This window comes from Betta splendens, chromosome 24, assembly GCF_900634795.4.
Source record: "Betta splendens chromosome 24, fBetSpl5.4, whole genome shotgun sequence".
NCBI lineage: Eukaryota > Metazoa > Chordata > Actinopteri > Anabantiformes > Osphronemidae > Betta > Betta splendens.
Window position 1 is genome coordinate 11,549,955 of NC_040901.2, and position 27,422 is coordinate 11,577,376.

At 53.0% G+C, this 27,422-nt stretch overlaps 1 protein-coding gene across 6 annotated transcripts; it reads right to left on the minus strand.

The window, feature by feature from the left end:
* Positions 1-173: 173 nt before the first annotated feature.
* Positions 174-26,127, minus strand: rgs6 (regulator of G protein signaling 6). Of its 6 annotated transcripts, none has more exons than XM_055506148.1 (18): positions 26,022-26,127; positions 22,898-23,481; positions 7,229-7,340; positions 6,346-6,396; positions 6,111-6,217; positions 5,158-5,209; positions 4,898-4,962; positions 4,649-4,725; positions 4,220-4,301; positions 4,069-4,143; positions 3,881-3,982; positions 3,747-3,808; positions 3,227-3,337; positions 2,582-2,707; positions 1,742-1,928; positions 1,163-1,252; positions 1,006-1,059; positions 174-927 (listed from the first exon to the last, which is right to left on the minus strand). In XM_055506148.1, the coding sequence occupies exons 2-18, from the start codon at positions 23,393-23,395 to the stop codon at positions 877-879; spliced, it is 1,902 nt and encodes a 633-aa protein (XP_055362123.1). In that variant the 5' UTR covers positions 23,396-23,481; positions 26,022-26,127; the 3' UTR covers positions 174-876. The 6 variants fall into 6 exon arrangements, with proteins under 6 accessions (XP_055362123.1, XP_055362122.1, XP_028997944.1 ...); XM_055506147.1 differs by lacking the exon at positions 26,022-26,127 and adding an exon at positions 25,820-25,992; XM_029142111.3 differs by lacking the exon at positions 26,022-26,127 and adding an exon at positions 25,820-25,991 and having other exon boundaries at positions 7,244-7,340.
* Positions 26,128-27,422: the final 1,295 nt, after the last annotated feature.

The following is a 27,422-nucleotide window of genomic DNA, read 5'->3' on the forward strand; positions in this document are numbered from 1 at the left end:
GTTGTCTGTAATTAAACAGTACTGAGACAAGAATTCAAAGACATTTACCTGCACTTATACACAGAGACGCTAGAGGGCAGTATGTGACCACCCAGACCAAAGATGTGCGTTTTGTTTGCCCTACAGCGCCTGCAGAAAGTAAGTGGGACCTAAATGTAAAATGACGAGCCTCCTCATTGTGCATTCCCCTTTTATTAACTCTTAACAGTTGGAGGTGAGCCCCATGTGGCCACCTGATGTGGAATGATCAGAAGATTGAAGAAATTCTAGGAGCAGATCTATAAGATCTCACCTCTGTCCAGTTCACGGCCTCTTAGAAACGTTAATGTGCTACAGTGGCTGTAAACTATACAAATTCTACCACCGCTATGTTGGGTTTGGTAATTGTGCTGATGCTTTAGATGCGAGGAACAGGTCAAAACGTAGCATTTTAAATCAGTTTAACCATTGAATTATAAGAACTAAAACCAGTAGGCCAGTACTGGACAGGGAGGATGGGACCCTTGAGCGCTACTGTTTACTGTGACCCTCTACTAGCTACGGCAACAAGCTAAGTCTCAGTCTGACGTCAGTCCAGCATCCTTGTTCAAATCCTCCTCAGCTACCATAATAACATGAGTATAGACAGTAGGTTCAGAGAAACAGCACATCCTGGCGTTGAGTGGAGACCTCCTCCATACCGTGTCAGGTCTGGTGACTTATTGCATGCTACCGGTCCAGTTCCACTGATCCGAGGCGCCTTCCGCCGGTGCGCTCGGTCTGAACCCGCCTCTCAGAGCCGCCCCCATGCGCTCCAGGCTCCGTTTCCACCTGCTCCTGAAGGGGTGAAAGCAGCGTATCTGGGTATGGGTCCTCCTACTCTCCGTCCAGGCCTCGTCAGGACGACTGCATGAGGCCCGTCAGCCGTTTGCCCGTCAGCGACTTGCCCTGGAAGCAACGCAGTGGCAACAGGATCATGAACGGAGATGAGAAACGTGGGCTGGGGTTCATTTTCAGGACACTCACCACGCTGCGAGTGAACTTCTCCAGGGAGGTGCGTCGGCCCTGCTCCGTTTCAGGCTGAGTCGCCCACGGAGTGGAAAAGAGAGAGAGAGAGAGCTCATTTAAGTGTATTTAAATGATGCAAACACACCCTAAACCATGGATGAAGATGATGACATACCTTTTTTCTCGCCATCAGCAGGTCCTGGTACACGTTGGAGCGCAGGAAGCGCGTGTAGCTGTCACTCTTCATCAGCTTGTAGATGTGGTCCTGAGTGGGGAGAGAGCACAGACGTAGAAAACACGAAGCATGCAGCGGAAATGTTGTGAAAATGTGCCGGACCCCAACACTTCCTCCCTCTCCCCTTTAGAAATCAATGCAGAGCACAAAGCCATTAGTCGCTGTAGGAGGCAGTGGAGGACATCTAATCAGCTGAGGGTTAGGGCTGGGCTGCTTTCTATTAACGTCAGCTCACAATCATGATGTATTGAGATCAGCTGGTGATTCGCTGAGAGTTACTCTTTCGCCAGCGCGCGCTGTACATTAAGAAGCTACAGGTGTTATTGAATTTCTCTTGGGTCCGACAGGTTAACCTTTGAGCTGACGTGAGGAGGAGGAGGTTTGGCTGCGGAGGCTGGCATTTCCATGCGGATTAATGCTCCTGCTCCCTGTTTGAGTGCGCCTCCTAAATGCCAGCGTGGGTGTCGCTCCTGCGTGTGGAGGTTAAAGAGGTTCTGCCTGCGTGCGGCGTCTCCCCACCTGCGCGTCCTCGTAGCAGTAGCGTCCGGGGTCCTTCAGGTTGTGGCTGGCGCGCTCGTAGCTGTGGGAGTCCAGGTTGATGGAGCTGGGCGCTCCCTCGGCCAAGAACTCCGCCCAGATGTCCTGCGCCCTCTGCGCCACCTCCTGCTGGGGCACCCGCTTCAGGTCCTGCACCGCCAACCAGAAGCTGCAGCAGAAGGAGCAAAGTGCATCAGGGTTATTGTTCCAATAAAAGTGAGAAATCAGAAAATCGCATCTCGTCTTTTTGCTCCGATGCGAGTGTGTATCTGTATTGATCTGAGGACTGCTTCAGCCGTACAGAGAGAAACACCAGTGGGATGAGTGTCTGTGTTTCGGCAGCGCTCCCTCATAAAACCAAAAGCAATTAAAGGTCGAGAACAGGAGACCGATCGCCTGAGGAGCCGGTGTTATTTGAGGGATTTATCTCATCTACTTGGGCAGCGATTGATTTTCAGCTGTAGGAGGAGGGGGGGGGGTTCAGCACAGAGGTACAGGAAGTCTGGGACCAGGTCAAGTTCAGTGTTAACAGACATTTAATCGTCCTTACATGCTGTATATCCATGTTGTTCAACAAAGTCTACGCCTTTTCCCCAATTTACTAAATACTGAGCTATTCTTTTACCAAAGTACTTATTAAATACCATTCTGTGACACTCAAAAGAAAACAAGCAATTTCCCTCTGGGATTAATAAAGCTCTTATCTGTGGTCAAAAATCATAGTACTGTCGTGTGTTGTGAAAAACACATAGTAGTATAGCATGTAGTCACATAAGTGTACAGTGAGTGAAAGCATCACACACGTGTTGGTGATTTACTCACCGCAGGTTTTCGGAACTAAACTCCGACTCCAGGAACTTGAGGAAGAGCTCGTGTCCCGCCGGGTCCTTCAGGGCCTCCTCCAGGGAGAACGCCCACTTCTTCACCCTCTGCTGACTGGGCTCCTTACTGGGGGAGACGGAGCAAACGGAGATTAACGACGCAATCAATTACAGAGAAACGGTGGAAGGCTCAGCGTGCTAAAACCTAAACATGAACCGTGGAGTTGATCGCCGTTCATTATTAAAGCTCATTTTAATCTCTGTAGGGATTATTTTTGTCTTATCCTGCAATTAATCAATTCAGCTAAATTATGAAGCTCCATTAGGCGCAGTGATCGCCACGTCTGCTCCAATTAATTCCTGCATAATTCAGACAGACAGGACGTAGTGCAACTTGCTGAGATCAGTGAGTGAGTAACAACACAGATTCCTCCCATTACCAACACCGCCCGCTCACTGGGGAGGGTTTAATGATTGATCTAAGGAGACGAGTGACCTCCAACACTCAGTCTTCAGTAAACGCCCGATCGCTCACAGTAATCACCTGAACACATGCAGCCTTCTATAAATCAATGAGCGATTTGCCTGATGTGCCACATCCACCCACGCGCCGGCCGGAGGGCGTGTCTGCGTACAGTACTCGTACCTGGCCTCCAGGTCCCAGAAGGTGGGGTCGTCGCTGGTCCAGGGGTTGGAGGGTTCTGGTGACGTCATGAACGGGTCGTACTCCATGTACTGCTCCGTGTAGGAGATCAGGCTGACAAGCACAGAGGAGACGCACAAAGTCAGAAAGGCTCCGATCCAAATGTAGCAAAGAATGAAGCACCACATGCACAAACAGGAAGCTGCTTCAGAGGAAGCAACGCTCTGAACTGGGGGTTTTCGTGCTTTCGTGCATCGCGCCTCACGGGAGGAGACAAACATGGATCGACTGCGCTTAACGCCGCTCGTCACGGTGCTTCGCGCAGCCTTTGGATCGGCTCCTCCGGCGTTCTGCTCCGCGGACCAGCAATTAAGGCCGGTTCCACGTGTGCAGGCGGGAGGTCGAGGGGTCGCGCGGCGGTAATGGGTTTTTCCGCTCTGCTGGGATGCGACGCCGCGCTGACGCTGACGTCACGCGACGGCGCGGCGTCTGTGTGGAGGAGGGTTGCGTTCACGCCAAGCACCTCTCAGCGACCTTGGACATCTTCATACAGTGGCGGTCGAGCTGCGTGTTCAGGAACAGGATCTGAAAGAGAGGACGGGGTTTCAGACGGGAGCCGTGAGGCGCCGACGGCTCGCGGTGCGTTCAGGGCCTCACCTCCTTCTCCACGTCCTCCCTGGTGCCTTTCCTGCTGTGGTGCGAGGGCGTGTGGACGGGACTGTGGCTCTGCGTTCCCTCCTCTGCCAGGCCGTACACGGACTGGACCGGAGCGGAGCAAACAGGCGCGTCAGCATGTGTTCACACTGAAAAGCCTCAGAGCGGCGTCTGCTGACTCTCACACGTACCTTCTTGACTCTGTGAGGGTTCTTCATTCGCCTGCATTTCCTGATGTCCATCTCCGTGGTGTTGACGCATCCGGGCTGGAGGAGAAAATCACACAATGCTGCTTGAAGTCGGACTGGGCTGTGCAAAGGTTTGCAGGAAGGGGCGGCTCACCACGGGCCTGTGGACGTCCCAGAAGGCTCTCTCCTGGCTGTCCAGGATCTTCCGCTCCGTCTTATCCTTCTTCCTGTCGATCCTGCGGACGAAATCGGCGACTGAGCGAAATCCGAGAGACTGGAGGTCAGAAAGCTGAGTTTGTAGGCGCCAGGTTTAGTTCGGGGGCCTGATCCACAGGTTAACTGAACCGTAGCAGCACCCAGCACCTTTGCTTACAATTAATCAGGTCATTTTTATTATTTCATGTATTTAAATATCATGGATCCATTTAAAAAAGGGTTTTCATCTTCTACAGTAACCTGTCGTGCTCCGTTCACGCTGGGTCAAACTGCAATACGCCGTATACTTTGTCCTGTTCCAGGTGTGAATGACATCTCAGTGTGTGTTTTAGTTCCACGGGTTGCCGTGGTAACGGAGCGCACTTACTTGACCTGGGCTTCAGCCTGCATGTAGATAAACTCCCACTTCCTGGCGAAGGCTCTCTGCAGCCTGGCCAGGTTCTCCTGTTAGATAAAGCAGATCGGGACACGGAGACATGTCACGCTATAAATATCCACCAGCGAGCAAAGCAGAGATGGAACAAACTTTTTAGCAGCTTCAAACTTTGAATGTGTTCTGAGATGCATCTCCAACATAATGATCAATACTAGACAGTCATAGCTCAGAGGAACTCACTGCCTCGTAATCTGCCAGCTCCAGCCTGGTCTTATTCTGCATGGTCCGCTTGCACAGGTAGATAGCTGAGAGAGAGAGAGAGAGAGAGAGAGAGAGAGAGAGAGAGCGCGCTGAAGACACTGCCATCCATGCATGTCATGCACATTACAACACAAGCAGAATCACAATACAAACAAAACACTTCACACATTAATTAATTACTTTCTCAGAAGTAGTTTATAATTAAAAAAAACATTATCGCGTCCTTTTAATTGTCTCACCGTAGTCTGTGTTTTCGGGCTCCCAACAGTTTGACGGCCAGAAATATGGAGCCTGTGGAAAGAGATAGAGCAATAAAACATGGATGTGAAGCTGCATCAGGTCTTTAGAGTTCAGGAAGTCCAGAACCGAGCGGGTGCAGATTCTGAAGCCTCAGACGTCCTGCTCGCGTGATCGCCCGCGTCCCAACGCAGTAATAATGCTTTTATTATGGGGAGGAACTAATACGGAACAGCTGACTCCTCCTGCAACGCCCCCTCGGCAGGAGAGGCTCCCGGAGCGTCAGCGACAGACGTGGCAGCGCTGCAGCAACACAATCACACGCGGAGCGTCAACAATGGGAACGTCGCGCAACGAGCAGCAGACGAGGAGTTGACGCCGACGCGTCAGAAAGCAGCTTTGAGCCTTCAACGCGGAGGCCGCCCCTCTTTGATGAAGGACGATTCTCCTCATGCAGCTCTTCATCCTCCTCCTCCTCCCGTCTGCTCGTCCACTTCATTTTGGAGGAAGAAAACCCAAGGTCACGGCACCAGACGCGCCGTCCTCCGCTTTAATTAAACTGCTGGTCCGGCTCCGCTGGAGAAATGAGGCCTCGCCAGCCGCAGATCGCTCTAATCTCACCTCTCTCGCCTCAGTCCCTACTGACGAACGTGAAATCAGGCTTTTCTCCACTTAATGAGGAATAAAACACTGGCTATGATTCATCTGTGACTCCAGCGCGTCAGGCTCTGGTTCCACCCGCTCAGCTCGAATCCAGATCTGCCACGGCCCCTCCCTCCATGAATATATGCAGGGGTAACGACTCATTTACAACTAGGTCAAAGTAGCAACAGAGGAACGTTATCGACGAAGGCCCCTGCAGCAGACTGGGCTCATCATCATCATCGTCATCGTCAGATTAACCTCACTGGGCTTCTCATTCATGCAGCGTGTGTGTTGTGTTCGATCAGTTTACCTGAAAGCGGTAGAAGGTGCCGTCGTCTTTGAGGCAGAGGACGTGGTCTGAGATGGGGAAGAAGTATCCCTGAGCTGCGATCAGACTCCCGATGTGCATGGCTTCAGCTGTGAAGGAGCACAAATGCACAGCAACAGAGTATGGATGCACTCAGATGACTCAGAGACCGACTCAAGGTCCTGGAACAATCAGCATCAAACAGAGAAACGCCTCCAAAGCAGTCAGATCAACGTACCCGGATCGTCCATAGACAGGTTCTTCATCAGCCACTGGACGATGTCGGTACCTGAATCCAGTGAGGAAACGAGACCAGAGCGTGAGAGCGGACTGGGATCAGATCGAGACGAGAGATGGCGGCAAAAACTAAAAAACGCTAGGATCTACAAAAAAAGGCTTTAATCCACTTCACCTTCAGACTTTTTACAGAAATAATCAACATTTAGCCTTTTCTATATCAGGCACATTTTCAAGTAAAGACCTAAAACGCCCCATGACACCGGCTGAGGAGGTAATATTCACACAGCTCCGAGCGTTTCTGCAGAGGAGACAGAGTATTTGTCTGCTTCTCCTCGGTGTCGAGGAGGCAGAGTTTAATTCTCCATCATTCATTAGTTTCCCGGCCTTGGGGGAGCGTGCACACACACACACACACACACACACACACACACACACACACACACACACACACACCTCATCCATCCACTGCTGCAGCAGTAATTGTGCTCGAGGCGTCTCGGGGTGATGCATTTTCAATAAGTGTGAATGTTTCTAGTGTTTTTTGCCAGCGCCGCCCGCTGCACGTGAGCGTCCTCACCCACCCCTCACACCGACACCCGGCCTCACCCACGGCCACCGTTACTCATCCCTTCTCCACACGTTTAACGCCACGCCGTCCTCCCACTTTGGCTGCGGCCGCTGAAACGGAGCCGCAGCCTTGACGCGAAGGCGGCGCCGTGTTTGTGTGTGTTCTCTGGTGTCAGTGTGTGATTCACCGCCGCTCTGGGGCTTTTCCCACATGTGATGAAAACAAGTCACTGAAGTGAAACTGAGTTAATCATATATTTATCAGATCGAGACAGCAATAAAACTGATGGAGCCCATCAGCATGTGCTTTTTACCTTCACACTCCTCACCTGTGACGACACTGGGAATCTTGGTCATGAAGCTTTTGACGGTTCTGATGGGCACGCCCTCCGTCTCATCCTGGATGCGGGTCACGATGTCCTCGATCTGCAGCGGGAGGAGAGACGGCGATCAACCAAAGCAAAGCTTCTGGAGGTATTAATAGCAAGAAGCCAATAAAGTCCATCAAAGCGATTGAGCCTGAGCCTCTTTGAAGCGCTCATCATCCAAAGTGTGGAGGATTCTTTCCATCGCGTCGACGGGAGGTGAGACAGGCTCACATCCACCAGCTGCACCCTTTAACAGAGGTCTAGAATCACCACCAACATCTCTGGGTGTTTTTATTCAGAGCGAGGAGAGTTGCCTTGGAGTCGCTTTGGAGACAGCTTTCACACAAGCACCACGCGATTCAGGCGTTATATTTAAACCTCAAACCGAATCCAGCACAGAACCACGCAGGGAGCGACGCAGATACACGTGCACGCGTGTACTGGAGGTACAGTGAGCAGAAATAAGTGCACGTGTCCACGTTGTGTAGCTGCGTGGCTGTGAGTCAGTGGAGGCCGACCTGCAGCAACACATCTGTACATGAACACAGTGAATCAATGCTGCGATACAAGAGTAGAAGCGTCTCCAACATGTGGGTCTCAAGAATTAAGCTTTTAATGGACCTGCGCCGTTTTCATCTCCAACAACATGTGGCCTCTGCGTCGGTTCGGATGCACCTGCTGTACTTTTCTGCCTCGTCTCCTTCGTGCCCACTGCTTTAAATGCGCTTCTGCTGAGGGCACTTCTCTGACACGTGATATCAGCAAAGCATGAGAGGAAAACAAGGCACCGAAAGCTCGTCCCGCTCCGTCCCGGCCGTCCTGGAGCCGACGGGCCTCCAGCCGCCGGACGCGTCAGACGCTCCCTCCGTCTCGCTGAGGGAACGGATCCCAATCAATAGAGGAACGCGGGTCTAACCAGACCTGGAACCACTAAACGGACGGGTTCCCGTCACAGCCGACACACAGAATGAGCAAAGCAGCAGCTGGGAACACAAATCTGGAGAAGTGCTGTTACTGCTCACACAGGATACTTTAGGTCAGGTACTTTCCACGTGGACCCTCACAGATGGACAAAACAGCAGGGACGCGTCCAGCTGAGGCAGGAGGACGGGGTCCACGACTCAGTTTAACAGCAAGTGTATATTGAATCGCCGCATGATTCAATTAGATCCACAGATGGAATGTGTGGAATGGACCCCTTGTTGTTTTTCCATTTCATTAGTTAAATTGTTTTGTTGATTTCTGGGCTCCAGACGATATCAAATCTGTCAGAACTCTATTATTTTTGGCGCAGCTCCTCTCGTTACAGGAGAGAGGCTCATCAAACGTCTTCACACCCAGTCGCCGCCACGAGGTCCTTCGAGTGCGACGCGCTGATTGTCGCTTCCTCGTCAGCAGTTGCAAAGAGGACGGAGGAATGAGGAGGTAGAGGTTAAAGCAGGCGTCACGTACGGCCTCAGTGTGACGCATCAACGCATATTCATAAATAACACACTGCAAGAATCACTCCTCGTTTTCAATGGTTCCTAAGGAGGTCTGAAGAAATTAGTGCTGGACCTCAGAGCTGGTCCCAGGAAGAGCACTAAATGTGTGTGATCACCTCTGAGCGGTAAAAGCAGCCATTAAGAAGCTGTGATTAACATCCTCCCACGTTAAAGGACCGGAGAACGTTCACTGTGCGGTTCCTGGTGCTTGGTCCTCGGGCCTCAGCAACACTGGGGGGGGTCGTTTGAATTAAGCATGAGAGAGAAGTCTCCAGCACCGCTGCGTCTCGTGAGAACCCGCGGTTCTGCGTCTCATACAGTAAGAACCCGTGGTTCTACGTCTCGTAAGAACCCACGGTTCTACGTCTCATACAGTAAGAACCCGCGGTTCTGCGTCTCATACAGTAAGAACCCGTGGTTCTACGTCTCGTAAGAACCCGCGGTTCTGCGTTTCATACAGTAAGAACCCGTGGTTCTACGTCTCTTAAGAACCCACGGTTCTACGTCTCGTAAGAACCCGCGGTTCTACGTCTCATACAGTAAGAACCCGCGGTTCTGCGTCTCATACAGTAAGAACCCGTGGTTCAACGTCTCGTAAGAACCCGCGGTTCTGCGTCTCGTGAGAACCCGCGGTTCTGCGTCTCATACAGTAAGAACCCGTGGTTCTACGTCTCGTAAGAACCCGCGGTTCTGCGTCTCATACAGTAAGAACCCGTGGTTCTACGTCTCGTAAGAACCCACGGTTCTACGTCTCATAAGAACCCGCGGTTCTACGTCTCATACAGTAAGAACCCGCGGTTCTGCGTCTCATACAGTAAGAACCCGTGGTTCTACGTCTCGTAAGAACCCGCGGTTCTGCGTTTCATAGAGTAAGAACCCGTGGTTCTACGTCTCGTAAGAACCCACGGTTCTACGTCTCGTAAGAACCCGCGGTTCTGCGTTTCATAGAGTAAGAACCCGTGGTTCTACGTCTCGTAAGAACCCGTGGTTCTACGTCTCGTAAGAACCCGCGGTTCTGCGTCTCGTAAGAACCCGCGGTTCTGCGTTTCATAGAGTAAGAACCCGCGGTTCTGCGTCTCGTATGAACCCGCGGTTCTGCGTCTCGTATGAACCCGCGGTTCTGCGTCTCGACTTCTCATCGGATCTGCTCTTATCTCACGGCGGCAGCTTTCCAACTTTTGTCGCTGCGCTCTAGAACGAGGTTCAGTCAATGAATCTCTTCTGTGGCGGAAGCGGCGTCTCGTGAACGTTTGTGGGAGGAGGCCTCGGGTTAGAACACATTCAGACCACACGCTTTCAGTGACAGTCTGACAAAAGGTCCACACGGCGGAGGGGGCGGAGCCTGATGAGGGTCTGTGTGACGGGTTCTGTCAGTCGTGGCAGCTCTCACTGGTTTCTGCCCAGTGCGTGCGTGGCTGTTACTGGGAGGGGAATGACCACGTGGTGGTGATCAGCCTCTAGAACCAACTCCCCTCAGGTTTGTCAAACGTTCCACACGGAACGGTCCCACTGGTGCAAAAGCAAATATTGGGTTCAGTGAAGAACAACAACATCAGCGTAGTTATTAGATGCACCAAAAGGCAGAATGGTCCTCATCCTTCAGTGCAGTAGTGAATGTGACGCCGACTTCATCCATTATTTTCTGCCTTTTCACTTGTAAGCCGCTGCCACTATTCCACTTAATGATCCACGCTCTCCCTCTCACATTCTGTGAGAAAACGTAATTATTATTTCTTGACGGCGAGACAAAGACGAACGCCGCTCGGCAGCAGAAACACGCGAGGACAAATGGAGTCATTCATCAGCGCGAGCGCAAGCGCCGCGTCTGAAAAGACGCCCCAAAAAACGAAGCTCCGCTCAACGGTCCAGCGCAAACAACACGAATCGTCCTGTGCGTCACCTTTGTCGCGTACTTTAAGTGCGAGCAGGTTCGGACGGGCTGTCATTTCATTCAGGCACATGTTCCTGCAACACACGCAGCAATAAGCGCTTTATTAGCAGTTTAGAAATTCGAGCATAGTTCTGCCTGAACGTCTCCCGAGCAGGAAGCCAATTAGCGGAACGAGCTGCATGCGAGCGTGTGGCACCATAATGCGTTGCTTTGCATTTAGTCTGGCTTCAGCACATGTAATATTAAAAGGCCGTTATTGGTAACATGAGTAATGTCGCCGCACGCGGCCGCGCCGCCTCCCTGGAAACGGGGCTCCGCTAACGACATTCTGGGGATGAACACAAAAGGGCACTTACTGCCACTGGAAACAAAGCTGCGAACGCGCCTCTGCTGGAGTCCGACGAGGCTTCACATCCGAGTGTCGGGGTGTATTTTTAGCCGCTCGCTCCCCGTGCGTCTGAAGGCGCCTCCACCTCGTTACCGACAGACCAGCAGAAAAGCCAACTGATGCCTGAACGACCTTCAGGCTGCTTCCTATCGGTTGGCTGCAGACAGAGGTCAAAGGTCAGACGGACGAGTGAACGCTTCTATCTTCTATCTGTGTCTTTGCTGTTTTCCAGTGACTCCTTCGTGGATCGGCATCGCTCACGTCCAGAGGTTGGAGGTTTATTGGAGCTTTTTATTTGCCCACAGATGAGAATCCTTCGGCCTGTTTTCTGCCCGTTATTACCAGCGTCACACGCGCTCACGTACAGTGAACACCGCCGAGCTGCCGTTCACGTCCTCTGGGACGATTGAGTTCATGCTAAAGAGCCAAAAGTGCAAAGTGAAACGTTCCTGTGGATTTTTAAGAGTCCAATAAGGGCGGTGGTGGAGGAGCTCCGGGCATTCGCTTTCAGAAGCCAGACGCTTCGTTGCTAGTTTGTCAGAAATCCATTAGGCTGCCATTTACTGCGCCGCGGTGAATGGGGACGGCATGTGGGTGTCTGTGAACAGCACTCAGAATCTTACCCAACACTTGAAGGGTTCAACGCGCGGAGCGGCGCCGCTTTCTGCAGCTCGCTGGGATCTCACTCATGTGTCAGAGCTAAAGGTGAGCGGCGGCTCCACCTGCATCACGCGCTGACAGCCCCGATCGGGCGCTAATGAGAAGCGGCGGCGGCGGCGGCGGTTGACTGGCTGCTACTGATCCGCTGGTGACAGGCCGCTCAGAACCCGTCAAACGCCACAGAACAGGCCCGGACACAGACGTGAGGGGTGGAGGAGGGTCGAGGTCCCGGTTCTCGGCCTCTGAGCACCACAGGGAGAGGACAGATGTGAGGCCCGAGGCCCGGTTCTGTCTGGGAATAAAGGACCGGCCACCTGCTTCAAGAAGGAAGAAGAACACGACCCATAAACTGGGAGAAACACAAGACTGAAGGATCCGGATTAAATATGGCTTCATTGCTGCAGAGAGTCTGCAGCTCCGTACGCATGCAGCCTCTCTGACAGGCCTCACTCAGGCTCAGATGCATTTGATTACATGGATTCTTGCCGTTTACAACCAAAACCCACCCTATTCCTGTTTGATCCCTGCTGCTTCTCGTGATGAACTGAAGCCTGTGTTGCTGTGTTACAAACCGAGCGATAAATGTCGGCTCCACCACAGCCTCGGCCATAAAGCTGACGACATCCTCAGAGGTCCAATTAGACCGAGTGGAGCCAGGCTCCGCGTCTCTACCTGCCCGGTGAGAACACTTTCCACTCAGACTTTATTCTTCCTGCTTCACTTAAGTGAACTAACTTCTCAGGAAGTTATTGGTTCGGTTGCAAACCTGTGCGTCCTCATCCATCACGGCGATGGCCTCCATGTTCATCGCCCTGTAGAACCAGGCTCATTTACAGCCTTATTTGCCTCAGTGAAGAAGTCAAGCGCTGGGTTTTACAAGTCAACCTGCCTGAATCAACTGGCTCAGCTCCACTTTAACTGAAGCCAGATGAGGTCTGGGCCCATTTAACTCTCATTTGGCACAAAACGCTGAGCATCCTCCAAACGAGCACGTGAACTCATTCACAGCCTTTAGTCTGAAGGTGACACTGGGCCAGGAGAACGCGGCCTTTCAGTGAGCACACAGCTTCATCTGCCAACAAACGAAGGCTGCAATCAGTCTGTTGCTTTGCATTCAAAGTGTCCTCCAGCGCTGAGAGGCCGCGTCATTGGAGCCTCGCGCTGAGGGCCATCGATTGCTGTGTGGGTCCATCGGGAGCCGCTGGACTGATGGATAATCAAGCAGCCAGACATCACTTCTCCGGCCTTCTGTATTCGACTGGGGTCCAGGACAGACCTATTCATCTGGGCCCCATCTCGGAGCCATTTCCTTCTCTTCCTGTCAGACCCAGAAGATGAATACGGCCATTTGGCTCGGCCGTGGAGCGGCGCGGAGCGCAGCGCCTCCAGCAGCCGCTGCTTTTGAGCATTTCCCTTCGAGTTCTCAGGCAGGAGATCACACGAGTGCAAAGAAATGGAGGGAGACACTGCAGGTCGTTGGCTGAGAGCCCGCTGTGATGCAGGGAGTGGGGCCTGGGGGCGTCCAGCACAGCCGACAGGAAGTGAACATCAGGGACAAAAGGCTCACGATGCTCACGATGAGGGCTCCTTCTGAAAAGCACCAGACGAGAGGACGCGGCGCTCTTCACTCCTGCACTGAAGCTACTCCAAACCGTAGCAGCAGCTCAGCCCATAAACGAGTTAGGCCGCAATTAAGCCGCTGCAGAGAGGCGATGACGCTGCAATTACGGCCCATTCAAGCTGCACTGGAAACGTGCCCGGGTCCCAGTCATCCCAGTGGAAGAGCTGGAACCTCTGGGGAGGACGTGGAGGCGCTGACGAGCAGAACCGGTGCAAATCGACACGTGCAGACGCAGAAGGAGCCGCTTCTGGCCCACGATGGAGGCGAGGCTCCGCCCCTCAGGCGTGAGCAGCCATCGCCGCCGTGTGAAGCGCTGAATGAGCACTGTTCACGTGGGTTCACACGCGCTCATCGCGGATCTGAACGTGTCATCGGCTAATTAGCGTGTTTGGCCACAGATACAGGCTGCGTCTGTTTTCACTGTCAGCTTCCCTCACAACATCCAATTAAACAAACCAAAGGTTCCGGACGCCTGACGCGGGTCGGAGCGGTGACCCCTCGTCTCACGTCCGCTCGTCTCTGCCCAGAGGAGTCGACGGCGTCAAACCCGGGTTTTCAGAAGCACTTTAAAAAGCCTCCTTCACTAAGTGCCATCGCTGAATTTCCCCTTTTTGTTTCCCTGTCAGAATCTGAACCTGCCAATTACTGCGGGCCATTCATCAGAACCGGGCGATGAGGTCTGATTGCAGATGTGCTGAAATGTCCTGTCGAAGGCGCCTGGATCCACCCACAGACGTGTGTGTGTGTGTGTGTGTGTGTGTGTGTGTGTGTGTGTGTGTGTGTGTGTGTGTGTGTGTGTGTGTGTGTGTGTGTGTGTGTGTGTGTGTGTGTGTGTGTGTGTGTGTGTGTGATGCAGTTATCTGCTTTACTTTCCACTCCAACAGCGATCAATCAGATCGATTCAGTCCAACGCAGCAACTCATGTAGATGAAGATCAGTGGCCTTTAGCAACGTTAATAAATGTTCTCCATCGCCTCTATTTAACTTCATCACTCTCATTATGTGTGAGTTTGCTTTCATTTTCTAGCTGTCATTGTAACGTTAAAACACGGAAAGGAGACATTTTTGTAGTTTCACTTTAATTACCCCCCATTCAAGCGACACCTGTTTCATCCTTTCACGGGCTGCAGCCAGATGTCTGCATCGTCTGACTCATTATTGTTGGGAGCCCAACCTTTCAGCGCAGCCACAATCCGTCCTAATTACTTTTCTTTCAAAAAAAGGACCGACGGCAGCGAACGACGGCGCTAAAGCGAATCCTCCGCGCGTGCACAGATTACACGATTCCATACAGACACGAGCTGCGAGGACAATAAAGGCGGCACCAGCTTTGTGATCCTGCATCGGAGAAAAGGAAACGTGGCTCCTATAGTCATCGAGCAAATGAAATCCCTTCACTGCCGACGTCAACCACACGTATGAGCTCATGACGTTGAGCACGACTTCAGAGCCGAATTTACAAAAGGACAGTCTGATGTTTCACCATAATAAGGTAATGGCTCATTAGCAAAATCCTGAATCTGTAAAAGCAATTTAACCAAATCTAATTAACCTGTGGATAAATACGTAGAATGAATTTGAGCGTCTGAGTATTCGCGACTGCTGATACAAAAACATGGGTCTAAAATGGCTCCATCCTCCCACACAGCAGCACCTTCTGAGGAAGGCTGTGTAAAATGCATCAGCCACAGAGCAGCCTGGGGTCAAGCCATTAAGGTCAGCGGCACTTCAGCAGCATTAGCAGGCGGTGAAGGTCTAAAACCCGGCAAACAATCAGCGGGTAAACACGTTCCTGCAGGAAACCTTGTGCTTCTCCTCGTGGACGGCGTTTTATTAAACCTGTAGAAATCACAGCCTTTACAGTAACTTACTGTAAAGAGGAGGAACGCTCTGAACTATGAGGCCATTCACCAGCAGCGTGTCCTGCCTGAGCTGAGGTGTGTGGATCCACAACACAAGGCTCCTTCCCATTAAAGCGTCTGTACAGCGTTTCCAGCAGTAACACGCGGAGCTTGAAGCAAACTGGGAGCAAATGAAGCGTCCATGCAGCAGAAAAGGCCTTTGTTTGTGCAGAGAACAGTGCATCTAACAGGAAGACGTCACTGGACAACAGCTGCCATAATTAGTTTGCATTTCCACCCAGTGACAGGTTTAAAGGTAACACGAGCAGGCGCACGGAGCCGGGTGGAACCTGAGCCCAGGAGTGTGGAGCGGCCGCGTCCTACAGGGACCGAAAGCAGCTCATCACAAACCCAGAGCTGAGACGCTACTGCAGCCAGTTAAAGCGCCTCCTCCTGCACCGACAGGGAAGGCGTGATGCTGTCACAGCCCAGGAAAACCCGGTCCCATAGGTCCAAACCGCAGCTTTCACCAGCCCGCTGACCCGCTCTGCAGTTAATCAAGCCTATGTTTCATAAAAGAAACACTTCAGGTCCATAAATTATTTATTATTTCAAAATAAGATGGTTCTGGGCTTTGATCCCAGTAGAACCATAACAAGCAGCATAGAAACAAACAGGCTGAAAGTGTTTGACCCTGAAACTTCTCTCCCTCCGATAAAACGCGAGTGACATCAGTTGGACGCTACAATTATTTAATTATTCATCGTCTTTGATCCACGCCGTTTTACCAGCGGACGCCGGCTCCCGGGAGAGGAACCAGGAGAAGAAAGGGAGCGCGGTCCCACAGCCTGCATGACCCAAATGCTGCCTGCGTGGAAGCAGCGCTGCCCTGACATTTAAACCGGGCTCGAACCGGCCCAGGATGTATAAAAAACAAACCGATCCTTCCGTTCACAGCCCAGTTCCTCCTGTTTATGCGGCGCGAGCTCCACTTCTATTCATTTTGACAGTTCGACCTTCAAGGTGACCTGCTGCTGAAGTTAGAGGCGCCTGTGATGAGGGTTTCACAGAGAAGGGCACCTTCACATACTGATGCATGACAGATCTTCAGCTGATGGAACAGAGCAGAATATCAAGTCGCTGTGTGAACAGTAACTTTAGTCTAAACTGAAGCAGAGCCTGTTCCTCAGCTCGGCCCGTTGTTGCGACGCTGCTGATTATCTCTCCTGCCTGATGCGCATTGATCGCCCGCCTCACTGCGTGCTGTAATCGTCCCGGTGCCTGCACCACCTCGACCCCGTGAAATATGAACACTGGCCAGCAAAGGCCAACCCCGCGGATCGATGCCTCTCTGCCAGCGGAGCCTGAACTTTGGAGGGGAGATCCCAAATAGGCCAAAAGGCGTTTCCCTTCGCTAATTAATCCTCAGCCATTGTATCGAAGGATCCATTCACGTGAACGCTGGCTCCAGAGGAACACAAGCCGAGTGGCTAATCAGCCCAGACTCTGATGAACGACGCTTCGGCTTCAGGAAGACTTATTTGTTTTACTTGAAACAGGAAGCCCGAGCGATTCGTCCACGGTGGCGGCAACAATGCGAAGATTAGGAGGATGCTTTTGGATTGAAGCAGCAAATTAGAAGATTTGCTACAAAGCTATATTTCCCCTGAAGGCTTATAGAGGCGGGAGATAAAGGACGGATTCCCCAGGAGGAGAATTAAGGCAATAGTAAACTCGCTGGTGTGTGTGTGTGTGTGTGTGTGTGTGTGTGCAGAGCGATGGAGCTGCAGGAGGAAGGCGAGGAGGAGGAGGCAGATTGAAATGGAATGAGAGCGGTACATAAAGAGAGACTGGGCCCTAATGGATCAGCCTGATGATCGGATGGAGCAGGAACTTGTGCGCTGATGGATGGATGATGCCTACATTCTAATGGGCTCTATTGATGGAGGAGGCCGAGAAGCAAAGACCTATAAAATCTATAGTCCTCCGGCTTGTGTAAACACCTCCTCAATCTCTTGCTTTTGGAATTAGGGCCAGTGCCATGTGGGGAAATGGCTGCTGTTTATCCGTGCTGACAGACTTATCTGCGCCCTGCGTTTATTCATGACTCTGCTCCCGCGTTTGCTGTGGGTTTGATTTTCTCCACATTTCCTCGCTGAGCACATCGGCTGGTCACACGCGGACGAAGCCCGTTTTTCCTAATCCCTCTGCTGACGATGTGGTAAACTCACTCCATCGCCACAAACCTTTCCCGTAACGAGGCCCAGAGCGTTTCCTGCGTCAGGAAGGAGCCGTGCCGTTAGAGACGCATCAACCATTTCTCTCCCTCACCACAACCGGTCCAGGCAGACGGACTGGTTTCTGACTGGATGTTCACTTGGGTTCTTTATTTCTCTATGGGCTGCGTTCAGCGCTCGCTGCTCGTTGCTTTAGAAGGAGCTGCGCTGGTGGAGTCAACATTTGAGCTGCAGAGAACGGGTTCATTCACAGCCCGGTCCCGTCCGACGCCTCCATTACTGGCTCCAAGCTGCTCAGGACTGGACCCAGCGGCCTCCGCACGGGTTCACGCTGCTTCAGAACCACCAGCTCCGCTCCCGGTGAAGCTGCCCCACTTTTCACTTGACTGAAATATTATTCTGTGTCTGACGACGCGGGAGCAAAGCTCACTGGATCTGACTTCTCTGTCATTAATACTCAAACAATGAAGGATTCAGCTGAACAGTGGTTTAAACATTAGGCTGCTACAATAACGTGTGCTGACACTTAACTTGTGTCGTCCTCTCTCTTAACAGCATCTTCTGCCAACTCATTCCGGTGCTTCCTAATAGAAAACACCAGCAGGTCGTTCGCCCTTGCATAACAGGACGTGTGCTTCCTGCAGGAACGTGAGCCGGTCACGTTCCATTAATGTTGACGTTCAGGCCACTTTGTGCTTTGATGAACGCATTAATGTGGCCTCATGAAAGGAAGAGGCCTGGACGTACACTAAACGCGTGCACGTCTCCATCACAAGTGAGGAGGACGAGGAGCTCAGCTGCGCGTGCGCGACCAAAGCTCATCCATTAGTTAGAACCTGCCGCGCGGCTTGTGCCCGCGCCGCCGGGCCCTCGGAGCAGAGCTCCACTGGACGGCTGGTGGCTTCTCATCACAGCGGCGGCCGCGGCTCCGCTTCCGCTCCTTTGATGCATAGGTCACTGAGGGAAGAAGCGCAGGCACCAGACACGTGCAACCGTTCTTCTGGGAACCGGAGGAACCCTGAGCCAGTAATTATTCATGATCCAGTCCAACTATTCAGTAAATCAGCAGCAGGTTTACCTGAAAGATGAACCGATAGCTCCTGAGGAGGAGGATCATCATCATCATCATCATTTTTGTTTGCTCATAACACCCCAAACTAACGTGGCCATGATTAATTGATGCTCACACCTTTATAATTGATGTGAAGCTTTAACATCAGAGTGGCTCTGTAGCCGGGAGGCTGCTGCCGCCAACCCAGGTGCATTAGCATTAGCATTAGCACAAGAATGGCTCCAGGTGTATTTATCCACAGTTGGGCCCGACTTTGCATCCAAACATTAACACCTCCCTGAATGGATCAGCGTTTCTCGTCCTCACGCCCTCTTCCAGCTGTGATTGACTCTGAATGTGAGCGCGCCGCGCTCTTTGTGCCGCCGCGGCCCTTTGATGCCGGCCTTTTGTCCGTTCTGCCAAACTCCGAGCGGCGGCAGCGGCGGCCGTCGCGCCGCGTCTCATTACAGCCCGGAAAACGCCCGCGTCATTGTTGGCCTAACAAAACAATATGTTAATCCCCGTTACACCATGAATATCTGGGAGATTAATTAGGGATTAAACCGTTTGCTCTGGGGACGAGAACAAAGCGCTACGAGAGCCGGACAAACAGGAGCGCGGCCGCGGCGCCGGTGAGTCACCATCTGCATCATCGGTCCCTCACAATCACACTTCACACCTACACAACAACACTGCGATCGCTGGATGCTGAGCATCAGGAAGTGAAGAGCTGCTCGAGGCAGCGTTTTATCCGTTAGCGACGTAGCATCGGCGTCGTGTGTCAAACCCTCGGCTGCCAAACACACGTCCTCTGGGGTAAAAATAAATGGAAGCCGGTGTAAATTTAACAGCATAATTAAAGTCGAGATGACATTTTCCCGTGAAGCGTGAACAATGTGCTTGTTTGATATCAGTTTCAAAGTGCTGCCAAGCCGCTTGGATGCGAATCGTCCCTCGGCGCCGGTGGGAGCAACAAGTGCACGGTGTGACAGAGAGCTGGAGCTTGGATCTGGGCTGCGTCGTACAGTGTCGCTGACAATCTAAGTGTCCAACGCGCTGACGCACAGCGAGGTCGATCGGGTCGGGTCGGGTCGGGTCGGGCCGGTTCCTGTGACACCTGCTGTCCGACAACCAGAGCATGACAGATACACTGATGCCTCAATAGACCCCCGCTCCTCCAGCGCCGCGCTGTCAGAGCAGCGCACGCGAGCGGCCTCACGAGGAGCCGGTTCCGACCCGACCCGACCCACTCAACTGCGTTGTTCATGTTCCCTTTCTGGCTCTGCTGCTTCGACGTTCGGCTGAAACCTCCATGAGAAACAAGCCAAAGGCTCAAAGGCAAAGACGCTCATCGAATCAGTGCGACTGTGAGCGGAGATTAGTTTGGATTAGAACCCGCTGATGCAGGAAGTCAGTGGGGACTCAGGATGTGATCAGCTGTGCAGGCCCGGGGAACACACCCTGCCACGACACAGAACTACATAGAACACGAGCAGCCACACGCCGCCTCCACAGCAACTGGTCCTCACAGAACGCGCCGCCTCCAAAGCCGCTCGTCCACTCTTTTCTGGGCATCGCCCTGATTTGATGAGGCTGCTGCTTCTCTACCTGCAACGCTGTGATGGGCTCTCACCTGCAGGCGGCACCGGGATTAGATGAGTGAGGAGGAGCAGGCGCCGACCCACGGAGCTGCAAACACAGGCAGCCACCGGCACCAGCCACCGAGCCAGAACCAGGCCTGACCCAGACTCATCCACCGAGCCAGAACCAGGCCTGACCCAGAACCAGGCCTGACCCAGACTCAGCCACCGAGCCAGAACCAGGCCTGACCCAGAACCAGGCCTGACCCAGACTCAGCCACCGAGCCAGAACCAGGCCTGACCCAGACTCATCCACCGAGCCAGAACCAGGCCTGACCCAGAACCAGGCCTGACCCAGACTCAGCCACCGAGCCAGAACCAGGCCTGACCCAGAACCAGGCCTGACCCAGACTCATCCACCGAGCCAGAACCAGGCCTGACCCAGACTCAGCCACCGAGCCAGAACCAGGCCTGACCCAGACCCAGACCCAGACCCGGGCCTCACCCAGACGCAGACCTGACCCAGACCCGGTTCCAATCGACAGAACGACCCTGCCCCGAAGCTCCCCTCAGACTCTGACGCCACCCGGGTTCAGCGGCGGTGACTCACGCTCCGGCTCATAATGAATCTCTTGCCTTGTGTAATTGCCTAATAAAAATGCGCCGGGCTGCAGCGACTACACACCGCTGGAATCTTTACTGTTTATGGAGCGCCGCAAAAGCCCAAAGGCGTAAAAAGTCACCTTGGTGCCGCCTGCATTTCATTCCAACAATAAACTGCACAGTTGTTCAGCGCGTTTGAAATAGTATCATTAAATCGTCCTAATTACTTTTATTACTACACAAACCACTTACGTGTCTGTGCTACAGTAGTGCAATTATTCAGAATAAGACCTAATCTATAAAAATGCTTTGAATCGCTGCCATTCCATTTGAAACACACATAATTGCCCGCTCCGAGGGAGACGCTGGTTCTGCACGCGTGGAACTGAAGAAACGCACACCTCCTCATCAAAAGAGCACTTTTCCTCCAACTCTTCATAAATAGTGGGTTCACGTATTTTTACTGCCTGAATCTTCTGCATGAACGGGTTTTTCCTCATTATCTGTTATTATTTTAAAAAAAAAATCCATTTCATTCAATTGCAGTTTGAGCAGCAGCAGCATCCTCACTATGAACCGTGGTATTTGTGCTCCAGGCGCCGCTCAGATCACACCGTGTTCACCGAGGTGTGACCCGCAATCTGATTTCTAGCCACTCGGAACCAGCGTCAGGCGTGGGAATGGACGCCTGGTGAGCAAATAGACGGCCGCTTCAACAGCCGTCATCATCAGACACACAGAATGACAATAACACACACACACACACACACACACAGCTGTACAAACACACACCCGAGCAGGTAAACACTCCGCATCTCCTCCGCTATCGCGTGGCGCTGGACGACGGCTTTGGTTTCACTCAGCAACCTCCGGTTTGTAATAATGAATCGCTATCACATTGTGCAGACAGACGCTTCACCAAGGCCTCCGGGGTCAAGAGGGTCCAGATCTGAAGTCGGAACCAAGATGGAGGCGCTCAGAGTGAACACGCACATCTGCATTTCCAGTCATTTTGTCAGCGTGCTTTTAAGCAGATTCTACAACGAGGGGAGTAACTTCAGGGGAGAGGGAAAATTTTCATTAAAACGCAAACTAATAGCGCGAGACAGATGTGGGAGCAAGGCAAAAGAATAAGGCAGAAAATCAGACGCTGCTGAATAAAAGGAGCGCAAAAGAAGCGAGCAGACGAACGTCGCCTCCAAAATGAATGGAAGGAGCGTCTCCCCGCATCTCACCCTAATTACTCCTCAAGCACTGACCCAGGATCAGCCCACACGCTCTGCTGCCGCTTAGGCTGGAACCTCCTCTGCTCGTATAAACGTTGGGGCCTTTGGAGGTGACGCGCGATGAGCCGTGAGCCTGATCTGCGTTTGTCTCTCAGTTCATTCTCATTCCGGCCCTGATGCTGCTTTTGTGCCTGACGCGGACGTTTCCTCCCGGCGGAGGCGGCGGCTTGATTGTATTGGAGCATCTGCTGGTCATCACACACACACACACACACACTCATTATTAAAGGCAGTGTGTTGTCTTGTTTCATTAATACACCGGCGGAGCTGCTGCGCTGGATTGAATCAGACGGGTTCCTAATAAAGGAGCCGCTGAGCGAATGCGGTGGCAGGTGGTAATTAAGACGTGTCCAGCTGTCACGTCTCACCGGTTCACGGCTCCACGGAGCCGCAAACAAGCGCGTCCCGATTGCTCAAAGATACAAACCACAGTTTATTCGCTCATTATGTGCCTTTTTGTTAACAATCATTCTTCCCCATCTTCACCCAGACGCCTCAGCCTCATCAAAGCCCACAGCAGCTTCTGGCATCCGCACCTCCACCTCAACACATCCCCATTTACAAAGACGCCTTCACTCTGAGTATCTGCAGCCCAGAGCGGACGCACCTCCCTGTCCGACACATCAGCATCAGGACGGACGCTGTGTCCACCAGAACCAGAGCCCAGCGGGTTCCACGGACAGATAACCTGGTCAGACCCCATCTCACCGCCACAGCTCTTATACGGGGGGGGGGGGGGGGGGGGGGGAGATGCTCAGTCCTCAGGCTCAGGCCGTTCAGCGGCGGAGGCGTTTCAGAGCTCAGGGTCGGTGCCGCAATCGATCCATTAAAACACCGATTTAGAGCCGCCCGATTAATGAGGTCATGAAAAGCACATTAACAGCCGGTGTCCCGACTTGTGCTTAATGAGCCAGAGGAGGCTCAGGCTCAAACCCTAGAAGCTCAGGAGGAGCAGGAGGCGCGTCTCTCCTACCTTTCTGTACACGATCATGTTGGGGGAGTCGTCGTCTGGGTCGGCGCTGCTCGTGGACCTCGTTGCCAGCAGAGGTCGAGTCGGGGTCTGCGGAGCCTCCGTTTGCGCCTCCTTCAGCTCCTCCTTTGGCGCCTCCTTCAGCTCCTCCTTTGGCGCCTCCTTCAGCTCCTCCTTCAGCTCCTCCTTTGGCGCCTCCTTCTGCGCCTCCTTCTGCGCCTCCTTCTGCGCCTCCTCCTTTGGCGCCTCCTTCAGCTCCTCCTTTGGCGCCTCCTTCAGCTCCTCCTTTGGCGCCTCCTTCTGCGCCTCCTCCTTCGGGGCCTCCTTCTGCGCCTCCTTCTGCGCCTCCTTCTGCGCCTCCTTCAGCTCCTCCTTTGGCGCCTCCTTCGGCGCCTCCTTTGGCGCCTCCTTTGGCGCCTCCTCCTTCGGGGCCTCCGTCTCCTCGGCACCGCCCTGCTCCTCCCACTCCTCGCCCTCCCGACGCCGCTGCGCCTCCGCCATCACCGCGGCCTGTCTCTGGCTCCTCGTGCTCCTTACCCGTCCCAGCTGCGCGCTCGCCCTGCTTTGCTCCTTCCTTGTAGCTGTTGCTGCGGGAAGAGAGAGGATGAATTAGACATTACAACGCGGCGCTGGCTCCTTTTCTCTCGTCTTCTGTCAGACGGCGCCACAGATTCTCCTCCCTCCTGCAGCATCGCACTTTCAGGCACTCATCACACAGATTTAGAGCAACTTGTGTCCTGTGACAGGACACGGAGGTGCTTCCAGTGACGGCTGCTGCCCTCGTTTCCTCCAGTTGGCTTGAACTGGGTAATATACAGCGTCTACTGGGAGCAGAGGAACAAACCTGACAGGCACTTACGGCCACGACGCCATCAAAAACTGCAATTTCACCGCTCAGCTGCTGTTTACAGAAGCGGCCGTAAACACACAACAATATATGACCCCATACTGTCTGCAGGCGCACGCGCTCGGCACCACATAACTCCGGCCCGTGGGCTATTTTCTGATGGTCTGACAGCTAAATATTGACGTCTGCGAACAGATGAGCTGAGGTGAGAAGCGAGAGCGGAGGAGGAGGAGGAGGAGGAGGAGGGGGGGGGGCAATAATAGGAAAAAACACGGCGCTGCTGCGAGCACGAGGACAGGGAATGATTTCAATCCTCTTTCTTTTTTTTCCGTCCGCGCCCAACGTGCAACGAGGGGTTGAATCCGAAAAGGGCAAATTACAAGACACATGCTGGAATTTATCGGATCCCCTGAGGAAATCAAACGCGGCCCGAGAGGAAGGAAAAGGCACTCACGATGAGACGGCGGCGGCCGAGGTCTGCGTTCACCCGACGACAGCAGAGGAGTCCAGGTAGACGAGAAGGGCGGCAGCGTTTAACGAGGTCTAACGCGAAACACCTGCGCGCCCCCACGCAAGTGCTCATGGGAAACGCAGTGCAGAGTCCACACACTGCAACAGTTGAAAACAGTCCCACATTTGTTCTGCTTAATGTGACATTTTCAAATGCTGCTCTTTTGTTTCTTCGTCTTTTACAACGTATGAGGAGATGTTTAAATCCCAACGCTTTTATCCCCATTCGCTTATAAACCACAGAGCCTCCATCAGCCCACAGGTCGGTGGCCGTCGCGCTGCGTCGTAAACAGGTGAGAAGTGTGCGGAGCACAGAAGTAGAACAAATGGCGTATTGTCATAGAAACTGAACAAATAGAGCAGATCACTAGGAAACGCACACAAACGAGGGCGCCGCTCAAATGTTTGTGCTCAAACTCCTCTGCATCACACAGATACATAAATGAAGCAGAATGCACTTTACTCTCAGTTGGTTTAAACCTGAGAACAAATACTGAAAGTCTTTGATTCTAACCAGGGCCGGACTCTGAGCTCAACAGTTCTTTCTTGAGTCGAGGCAGTGAGAGCTCTCAGTTCTTCCCTCTGGACTGTCCAGGTTCCTCCACGCTGCAGGCGAGGATGAGGAGGTCATCATCATCATCATCATCAGCCCAGCAGCTGAGGATGAAACCCCAAACAGACGGAGGAGAACACTTTGGAGCAGCAGGGATTTCCCTGCTGCTCCAAAGGGTGACGTCTGTGGAAAAGGTTGAGGATGTTTGAACCTGCTTGCTGGGATTTGCTCTTATCACAGCAGCCACTGCAGCTGGAGGATGAGGCCGGGTTCATCCCCAAGGCGCACAACGAGCCCAGTCAATCACGCCGACGCCTCAATTCCATCACGAATGTGCGCTTGTAAAACTAAACGTGACATTCACAGCTGCTCGTAAATAATTTAGACCAGTCCAGTCGCACACTCTGACTTTGAATGGGTCACAGCACAGGTGTGAGGACGGGCCCAGACTCGGGTCAGCTCCTCTGGTCACAGAACAAGGTGCCATCAAAGAGACAAAAAACACAACAGCCGCTTTTTCACCTTTGCGTGAACAGAGACGCGTTTTCTCGAAATCCATCCGTGACTTTTGAAGCAAACTTTTAAAAAAGACCAGAATCAGAATAAAAACAAAACCGCTGCAGAGCAACGAGTGACACGGAGACACACGGTGACACACTGAGTGCACAATTGTCTCACAGGAGTAGCAGCGCTGCAGCCTCATTTAGCCCCTCACACACACACACACGCACGCACACACACGCACACACACACGCACACACACACGCACACACACACGCACACACACACGCACACACACACACACACGCACACACACACACACACACGCACACACACACACACACACACGCACACACACACACACACTCCAGTTGCGGCACGTTTTCGCCACCCATGCGAGGAGACGCGCGCCGCACCTCCGTCTCCCAAACGTTCCCCTTCACAAACGTGCGGGACGCAGACCGTGCGGGACTCATCGCATCGTGCCCGTCAGCGCCAACACAGAGCCGCCAACCTCCAGCCAGCACCGGGTAATCACTCATCAGGACCGCGGCGCCGAGCGTCGCCTCATCCGGCGCGTTGGAGCGCACGGCGCAGCACCAACTCCTCCGTCCTCCGAGCTCTCGCGCTCCCCCCGTTCATCATTTCACTCATCACTTGCGTCTGCCTCTCGTGCCCTGCTCCTCTCCTCCGTCCCACGCACCCCCCCTGCTTACCTTAGTGCAGGGTTCTCTCTCGGTCGGAGCCCGAACCCAATGAGCGACTTCACCAAAAGCGCTGCACAGCGAGAGAGAGAAGGAGAGAGAGAGAATGAAGGAGAGAGAGAGAATGAAGGAGAGAGAGGGGGGGGGGGGGTGGGACAGGATCGCTGTTCGTTAATCTTGCAAATATGTGAAATATACAATCACAGACTACTTATCTCATCATCGCTTCAATGCTGGATTCTGGAAACTCACATTTCACCCCTTTTTCCCAGTTGTGCCTCTAATGGCTAATCACAAACCTGCTGCTCAAACAATCACGCCAATCAGAGCGGTTTGTGTTCAAGCGCCTTTTCTCAGCTCCTGCTCTTCACTTTCCAGCGTGAGGAGCAGGTGACTACATCACTGCGTGGCGCCGCGTTCGCCGTGGGGCTTCGCCTGCAGATATGTTGGGATTGAAGCCTGATGGCGCGTCCCACAGCAGATGGGAATAGTGATTTATTTTTAAATTGCAGTGTCACATTCGTCTTGCAGCCTTGAGGCAAAACACCAGAGGTGTCACTATTTCCTGTTGCCAGGCTCAGTCAGTGCTGGTTTTTCTGTATCGAATATTAAAGCGCACCACGTCACGAAGCAGGCTCAAAGAACCACTTTAAATCAATGTTTCCGTTTGTGACCTTGTTTTAAAGTTGCACAATGAAACATGAATGCATTCATGAGTTAATTATCCGCGGATAACAAAGTTGTTTCCACCGGATAACGAGCTCATCATTAGGATGATAAAGGTTTTGTTGGGATAATAAAACGCAGCCTTTTCACCCCGTGCTGAACCTGCAGCACTTCCACGCACGCGCTCGGTTCCCGTGTCCTCCTCCGCTCTTCAAACACTCCCCACGCGCTCCCTTCCCTCCCCCTCGTCCCCCTGCTGCATGGTCTCCCCTGATTTCTCGTCTCGAACACGGGCGGGCCGACAGATAACCTCAGCTGAGCGGGACATCAAAGCGTCTGACGCAACCGCGGACCAAAGGCGGAAACCGGGCGCAGTTGCGCTCCTTCGCTATGCGGCCGCGCGTGGAAGCGCGTGTCACGCGCGGCCCCGTCGCCGCCGCGTCCGCACGCGGATCCCGGCGGCGCGTTCTCGGCGCTGGTGGGGACTAAAAATATTTGCTGGCCTAATTTAATGGGGATTTTACTGGGGCAGCGTGGACGGGAGAGGCCGCTCGCTCCAAACGCCCGTTGTTCCTCCGCCTTTTGGGGCCGTCTGCCGTTCGTCCACTGTTTGGTGCGCAAATGGAAAAGCGGACAGCTGCGAATCAATACAAGCTCTTAGCAGCTGACAGTCGTCAAAAACTAAATTGATACTAATGGACCACTCTGGCCTGACGGACTGACACACACACACACACACACCCATCA

Excerpts from the sequence above, each read along its gene's own strand:
- rgs6 (XM_055506147.1), bottom strand. The coding sequence starts at position 25,847 with ATGAGTGATTACCCGGTGCTGGCTGGAG. Across the intron at positions 7,341-22,897 it reads ACATGATCGTGTACAGAAAG|ATCGAGGACATCGTGACCCG; the intron begins GTAGGAGAGACG and ends CTCCCGCTGCAG. Across the intron at positions 1,253-1,741 it reads ACTGCTACGAGGACGCGCAG|GACCACATCTACAAGCTGAT; the intron begins GTGGGGAGACGC and ends CTCCCCACTCAG.